Source organism: Lactuca sativa, chromosome 2 (genome assembly GCF_002870075.4).
Source record: "Lactuca sativa cultivar Salinas chromosome 2, Lsat_Salinas_v11, whole genome shotgun sequence".
NCBI classification, from domain to species: Eukaryota; Viridiplantae; Streptophyta; class Magnoliopsida; order Asterales; family Asteraceae; genus Lactuca; species Lactuca sativa.
Window position 1 is genome coordinate 115,749,271 of NC_056624.2, and position 8,419 is coordinate 115,757,689.

Consider the following 8,419-nt stretch of genomic DNA (forward strand, 5'->3'; position numbering starts at 1 on the left):
GGTAAAAGGGCCGAAACGTGATATTGTAAAAAAAATGATATAGGCTTACATATGAATAGAACACATATTTGTAAACATGTACTATTTCAAAGTGAACCAGCAAGATATCAAGATGATTGTTAAGGGACAAATTTTTAGAAACAAATTCATATAACGTATAAAAGATACGGGTATATTATGAACGGTGTAATTTCAAATCGTACAACAACTATTTTTTAAATACTAATAGGGTCACCATTTAATCATCCAGCAAAAAACATATAATGAGGTAAAAAAAACTTTAAAAAAATAAAAGAAAAATTGATGAACACAATTCCTAAAAATGTATTTGTAGGAAATGATAACCAAAAGTCTATTTGAAGGAAATGATAACAAAATAACCAATCAACAATAAGAAACATATGTACCCAGGGGTAGAAACGACAACATATGTACACAATTATCAGTATGATTGATGTTTCCAAATACATATACAGTGTAACATATGAAGACAATTTCTAAAAATCAACTCCTTATACAAAATGGGAGTATATTAACTAATAATGAAAATCCAATTAGATTTACTGTTGGGAAATAAAAGAACGATGCATGACCTAGATGACAGATTAGAAGCACATTTTTAGTAAGAAATCGGACTACTAATTTTTGCAACAGGTCCATATGATAAAAGGGTTGAAACGTCATATTGTAAGAATAAATGATATAGGCTTACATATGAATAGAAGACACGTTAGTAAACATGTATTATTTCCCGCCAAACGTTTTGTCTTCTTTAAGAAACCTAATAAACTCATGAACTTTGATGTTGAAGACCCTAGCAAAGATATCTGCTCTATTGTGGAGATCTGTTTGCTGATGTGTATCCATATAACGGGTGATCTCCGACCACTTAACGTTACATGTAAACGTGATAAAGTATTGTGGAATGCCATACACCCTACATAGGGAAAGCGTGTCTAGATATTGACTATACATGAACCGGAGACCGCCAGTAAATGACGCAGGCAAGAAAACACGTTTCCCAACTACACCTGCTTCCTTATCTCCCTTTGAAAGTGCGTCGTAGAGGCCACTAACATAATCTGACCGAAGATTTGACTGATGCTTTATGATGTAATCCAAACGGATTTATTCTATACATGTATATGCATCAACCAAATACTGCTGGAAGAGCCGAGATGAGTTTATTATAGGCGACCAAATATGTTGACGGGCATGGATATGATAGGCATAATACATATTTACAGTGAGATTTTGAGCGGTTGTCCCCTTCCTATTACCAATCTTTAACTGGGATGACCAACCTTCCTCGCCATATGGAAACAAAAGTGGGTACTGTAAGGACATATAGCTTGGATGCATGTAAGGGCATATAGCTTGGATGCAGCTTACTGATACATTGTGGCCGACCCACTTGCAACTGGATAATGATGTCATACGTTGTACATGTTGTGTCGACGCCACTTACTATACAACCCAAAGACCTAGGTGATGGCAAATCATACCTACGGTCCTGAACATTGTTAAATAGTCGCACTGAATACATCTATAAATTAGTTTCTTCAGCCATCTGTTTTGCACTCTTGAACGTCCTCACATATTCGTTATTAGCTCCCAAAAACTCAACCAGAAAGTTGAAAATATTAGAATCCAAACTCCCCTTTGTCGGACCACAAAAATCCCTCAATCTATTTTGTACTTCATTCTCAGTATCAAATAGGTAAAGCTATAGAAACCTGGGACCTTTTGTAGGATCCGGAGAGAGGGACCCAATCTTGTGACTAATCTGACTAGATATTTTAAAAATATAAGGACCGCGGCTATCATTCACATCCTCATCCATATTTTCCCCAAAAGAAGTCATGGTAAACATATTATTATAAGCCCTAATATCCTTTAAAAAATTTTGATTTCCATACAGAGCAACAAACTCAGCAGGAAACCAAGACGGGTAAGGAGCATAACACTTCCAGCCCTACAATAATGACTATAGATCGGAGGAGCAGATGTAGATAGATTAAGGGCTCTCTCAACGTACCAGAAAAAAGCACCGCAAAAGTCACAAACTCAGGTACAGTCACCATAGTCGACATACTGAGGAAGAATAGAGAGGCCATCCAAACGCCTACATTTCCGCCGGCCACCAACAGAGACACCAAAGGAAGACGAAGCATCGAGGCCAGCCGTCCGCTTAAGCGGAACAACCATGACATAATAAATGCATCACACAGCGGCAACAAAGGAACCAAAAAAACAACAGCGGAAGAAAGAAAAGAAGATTAACAGAGGAAAATTACCTAGGACTGAAAGAGGGAACAATGTGGAGAAACAGAAGGAGACGATGAACGCAAAAGGAAACCAACAGAAAATGATAGAAATAACCTCAAGCAAAAAGTAAAAGCGCAGGAAGAACACACGTGAGATGCATCCAGAATTGCCACGAAAAAGGAACCCAATTAAAAACATTATATAGATTCATCTTATAATAGGGTAACCAATCTAAGCAAGAATTAGAAAGAAAGTAATGAACTGCCACATATACAAAAAGACAAGGACCTACAGAAAATGTAAGTTAAGGGACCAAAAAAGACAAATATGGGCGACGTTTACTGTTCTTTTTCTTCACAATTTTAATAATAATAATCCTTATACTAATAAAAGAGTAGTCATTTTACCATGTGTCATTATATTAGACCTCTTAATTAATATGATGTCACTTGTCATTCTATTAGTTCTCCATTTAAAATTTATTAGACCTTCTAATTAATGTGATGTTATTTATCAATCTATTTATTCTCCATTTTAAATTTTAAATTTAATATTATTGTTTTCATTAATTTATAAATAAAAAATGTCTAATATATATTAAAAATTAATTAGATATATTTATTTGAATCAACGATTATAATTTCATAAAACTAATAAAAATATATCGTATTTAATAATTTATTTAAAATAATTAATTATTAATTTTAAAATTTTACTATCAAATTTCAATTAATTTTATAACGGTTAATACTAATAATAATAAAATACTACAGTTTTGTAACTAAGGGCAAAGTCTAACCGTTACAACTTACTAGTCAACAAGTGAACAATTTAGAACAATTTAGAACAACTTTTTGTCCACACGTAACTACAAATGTAGTCAATCAACGTCGCTCACATCTCAACACCTTCCCCCTCTTACTTATTCACGTCGAATGTTGACACATTTTGCTGCTAACTATTGGAAGAAAATAATAACCACTAACCCCCGAAACATGTAACTCAACTGCAACACGTTTCCAAAGATTCGGCCAGAGCATTCGCAATCTCTTCGAAAGTTATTAATTTCACTTACCCTGTGTAAAAGTCGCCTCGTAGAACCGTTGACTTGAGTAACAAGTTATAAGGGTACTTGCAGAAATTGTTCATGTGCAGTTAACTTTAAAATCCATTAGGATGACTTTGTGTAAAGACTATTTCTCGATGTTAATGCACACTTTACTATTCATATCGACCGATAGTTTCACAAACTCTGGTTTCCAGCAAGTTGACACCATTGAAAATCACGATTGCTCTTGCTTCGGAAACAATCATCGATGGGTAGATCAACACGCAAAACAAGTATTAACATTCGGACTTGGTCCGTCAGCAGTGAGTGGAGTGATACTTGTCATGATTATTCTCAACATCATCGTCTTTAAGTTGAGTCAACTTCAAGAAACCAACGACAAAAAACCACCATCTTTCTCACAGGAACATCTATGCCGCCGGTTTCCGTTTACAGAGATGAAATTGGCAACAAACAATTTCGATGAAGATATGGTTATAGGGAAAGGTGGATTTGGTAAGGTGTATAAAGGTGTCATCGACTATGGTGCAACTAGGGTTGCAATCAAGAGGATGGATTATTCTCGATCTAAGCAAGGAGCCACTGAGTTTTGGACCGAGATCAAGTTGCTCTCTAAGTTCCGACACCGCAACCTCGTCTCTCTTATCGGATTATGTGATGAGTTCAATGAAATGATCATAGTATACGAGTATGTCTCAGGTGGAAACCTCGGAGAACGCGTACATAAAGTTTGTGGAAAGACTACGAACTCTCCACTTTCTTGGGTGGAGCGCGTGAAAATATGCGTAGGGGCTGCGCGTGGGTTAGATTATCTTCACACTGGGACAAACTCAAACCACCGAATCATACATAGGGATGTGAAAAGCTCAAATATACTCTTGGATGAATACATGGAAGCTAAGGTTTCGGATCTTGGGGTGTCGAAAATTGGTCCATTAGGTCAACCTTTCACCCATGTGAGCACAGATGTAAAAGGCTCATTCGGGTATTTCGATCCTAACTACTTCATGACACGAAGACTCACAAGGAAATCCGATGTTTATTCATTTGGGGTTGTGTTATTGGAGGTTTTGTGTGGGCGTCCTGCGATTGATCCAACTCTTGGGGAGAATGAACTCGGTCTAGTTGGGTGGGCCATGGGGTTCATCAAAGAAGGAGTTTTAGATCATATAATTGACCCGAGTTTGAAGGGTCAAATCATCCCTGATTGCTTAAAAGCTTTTGTGGGAATCATAGAAAAATGCTTAAAGACTCGTCCGAAAGAACGCCCGACAATGACTGAGGTGGTAGTTGAACTTGAAGCTGTGTTGGTGATGCAAGAGAAAGCGAATTCTTTTGTACTCGAAAGTTGTAGTCGGTATGAGAATGAAGAACGAGGGAATTTGAATCCGAAGAGTGGAAAGATAACTTTCTCAAGAATGTTCCGAAGTGTGTTTCCAGTGAAAACCTCTGCCACACGTGGTAATGAACCACTTTGTCTCTTTGTTTTTCACATAGTATTACATTTTCAACCAACAAATCCCATTTTTTTTCACCATTTTACTTTACCAAACACCATTTGTTGCACCAAAATGGTTTAAAGAAATTTTATAACGTCTCAAATCTGGTGTTATACCATTATTTTCAACAATTTTTGCGCTATACTTTCATATTAATTAGTTTGAGTTTGCATAAGTCTAGTTAATTTAATTGTATAGTAAGACAAAGTTATATAAAAAGGAAGTAAGACAAGTTTATATTAAAAAAAAAAAAAAAAAAAAAAAAAAAACCTCTTGATTATAAAGGGTATTTTTTTAAATCTATATATGACGGAAAAAATAATATTTTCTTGGTATAAAAATGGAGTAATATGTTGAACATATATAATCGTTCTTTGCACCAAGTATTGAAAATCAATATAAGTTATTATAGAAAACGAATATACTTTGAATATTCTTTTTATTGTAAAAAAATAAGATAATATACCAGAGATGAAACATTTTTGCACCAAAAAAACAGTGTTATGGTTAGATATCAAAAGTTTACACTAAAAGTTTAGTCCATGAGTATAGTCGCTAACTTTTAGTTCTAGCTTCTAGTGCCTAAATTTCTTGTAATAATCTAAAGTCTTTCCTGTGATCATATTTTCAGTCGAGCAACTGGAAAAGAAGAAAGGGCAAAGTATATGCCTACTTTCGTGCACAATGTCTAACAAAGACGATTTATTAAGCAAGACTACAAATAGTTTCCATGAAGTTAATTTCAAACGGGAAGTAATAAATTCTCGTTTGAAAGTATTCACTGTAGCTGAACTTAAAATTACTACTAGGAACTTTAGTAATGATATGATTGCTGGTGAGGGTGCCTTTGGAAAAGTTTTCAAAGGATGGGTCGAACATGAAACATTCGCTCCATCAAAAGTTGCTTTTGGGATGGCTGTTGCTGTTAAAAAGCTTAATACTGATGGTTATCAAGGATTCGAAGAATGGCAGGTAGTTTATATGCACGATTTTTTGCACCTAGTGTCACTAGCTACTTGTTTTTGTCTGACTTCATACTTTGTATTAATGTGTTGCATCATTAATTGTAGTTGTTAAGTTAATTTTTTGGTGCGATAACGTTAATATATATAACGATGAAATGGTACCATGGATGCAGGCGGAGGTGACGATTTTAGGCAGGTTGAGTCATCCAAATCTAGTGCATTTAATAGGATATTGTTGCGAAGATAAGGACCTATTCCTCATTTATGAATTCATGAACAAAGGGAGCCTAGAAAATTACATATTAAAAAGTAAACATATATATCTATTGATCAATATAATATAATATTTGTAGCTAAATGGACATATAATTGAAAGGTTTTAACTAATGTAGAAGGATTTGGACTAGAGCTCCCATGGTCAATGCGACTCAAAATCATGATCGGAACAGCTCGAGGACTTGCATTTCTTCATAGTACCGAGAACCAAATCATATTTCGTGATTTGAAGAGTTCTAACATATTGCTTGATCAGGTATAACATGCTACTGAATTTAATTAATCGTTGTATCTTATGATATCATTTCAAAAAGATTGTTTTTTTCTAGGATTTCAATGCAAAAATATGTGATTTTGGTTTGGCAATACATGGTCCAACAAAGGGTGACACACATATTATGACAGAGGTAATGGGGACACATGGGTATGTCGCTCCTGAGTACGTTGCAACAGGTGATCACTTTCCTCTAAATTCATTACTCTTCTTCACAGCTTTTACACAGATGAAATATCAAAAATGATCCATGGGACAAAAAATTTGAATTATTGTCACATTGAAATAAGCCAAACTTAGTATAAATTCGTCCTATAGTAGGTAACAATAACATGCACATGTATAGGTCATTTGAATGGGAAGAACGATGTATATGCTTTTGGAGTGGTGTTACTCGAAACACTTACGGGCCTACGGGCTATTGACAAGACACGGCCCAATAAGGAGCAAAATCTGGTGGAATGGATAAGGCCAATGCTACATAGTAAAAGAAAGGTGAAGAGTATAGTAGACCCGAGCCTTGGTAATGACTACCTGTTGAAAGGTGTGTATGAGTGCGCTGCACTTGTTCTAAGATGTACTCAAGCTGAATCAATACAAAGACCATCTATTGAACAAGTTTTACAGAGCTTAGAGGGAATTAGTGGTATCATATGATCCGATCATTGTTTGTTAGTGTACTCGATATGAAAACTGATAATTTGTATTTTACCAATGTTGGCTACATAATTACTTGTTTTAGTTTATAATAGTCAACACTCAACAGTAAGTTCATGAGACGAGACACTAGCTTGAGAGTTAGACACCGGTAACGGTTTTTCTTGGAGTTAGACGTTTGATAGAAAAGTAGGAATATTAAAAAGGGATATATATATATATATATATATATATATATATATATATATATATATATATATATATATATATATATATATATATATATATATATATATATATATATATTGTCTACGGTTATGATGGAACAGGTAAAACATATCTTTGGAAGACATTATCGACCACAGTTAGATGTAATGCTAAAATTGTTTTAAATGTTGCTTCAAGTGGGATCGTTTCTTTATTATTAACCGGTGGCAGGACAACACATTCAAAGTTTATAATTCCTTTGGTTCTTACTGAGGTTTCTATTTGTTCCATATCACCAGATAGTGAATTCGCCAGTTTATTACGAAAAACCTCATTAATCATTTGGGATGAAGCACCCATGATTCACAAGCATCCATTTGAAGCTTTAGATCGAACTTTGAAAGATATATTCAAGTGTCATAATCCTAGAAACGAAACTTTGCCATTTGGAGGGAAAGTAATTGTTTTTGGAGGAGATTTTAGACAAATTATGTATGTTATTACAGGTGGTAGTAGACAAGACATTGTTAATGCTTCATTAAGTTCATCATATTTATGGCAACAATGCAAAGTCTATCAACTAACCAAGAATATGAGGCTAATTGTTGGAAGTGATACATCTGCTTTTCAACAGACAATGGATTTTGCAAAATGGCTTTTGGATATAGGAGAAGGGAAACTTGGTGGTTTTAATGATGGTGAAGCGATTATTGATATTCCGGATGATCTTCTGATTAATGATCCTTATGATCCTATAGGCTCGTTAATCGAGTTTGTATATCCTTCAATTCTTGAAGCTTCTAGCAATCCAGAATATTTTCAAGAAAGAGCAATACTTGCTCCAAAAAAATGAAGTTGTCGGAAAAATAAATGATTGTTTGCTTGCATTATTTCCAGGAGCTGAAGTTGAATATCTAAGTTCAGATAAACTATGTGAATCTGAGTTTGTCCATGATCACTTTGATGCCAATTTATACTCACCTGATGTTTTAAATGGTCTTAAAGTCTCAGGTCTGCCTAATCATAAGTTAGTTTTGAAAGTCGGGGTTCCAGTTATGTTACTGAGAAACATTGATCAAAAAAATGGTTTATGTAATGGCACTAGACTACAGGTGATATCTTTGGGCAAACGTGTTATTGAGGCAGTTATCATAACTGGAAGTAATATTGGAAATCGGACATTTATCCCAAGAATGACCTTAAC

The 8,419-nt window shown here is 34.8% G+C and overlaps 2 protein-coding genes across 2 annotated transcripts; both read left to right on the forward strand.

Annotated features, from left to right (window-relative positions):
- The first annotated feature begins 3,073 nt into the window (after positions 1–3,073).
- On the forward strand, positions 3,074–7,175 carry LOC111884577 (uncharacterized). The gene is made up of 6 exons (XM_023880885.3): positions 3,074–4,798; positions 5,468–5,808; positions 5,975–6,110; positions 6,194–6,333; positions 6,407–6,530; positions 6,698–7,175. The coding sequence occupies exons 1-6, from the start codon at positions 3,445–3,447 to the stop codon at positions 7,006–7,008; spliced, it is 2,406 nt and encodes an 801-aa protein (XP_023736653.1). The 5' UTR covers positions 3,074–3,444; the 3' UTR covers positions 7,009–7,175.
- A 398-nt stretch (positions 7,176–7,573) lies between these two features.
- On the forward strand, positions 7,574–8,068 carry LOC111884566 (uncharacterized). Its single transcript, XM_023880872.2, has one exon. The coding sequence runs from the start codon at positions 7,574–7,576 to the stop codon at positions 8,066–8,068; it is 495 nt and encodes a 164-aa protein (XP_023736640.2).
- Positions 8,069–8,419: the final 351 nt, after the last annotated feature.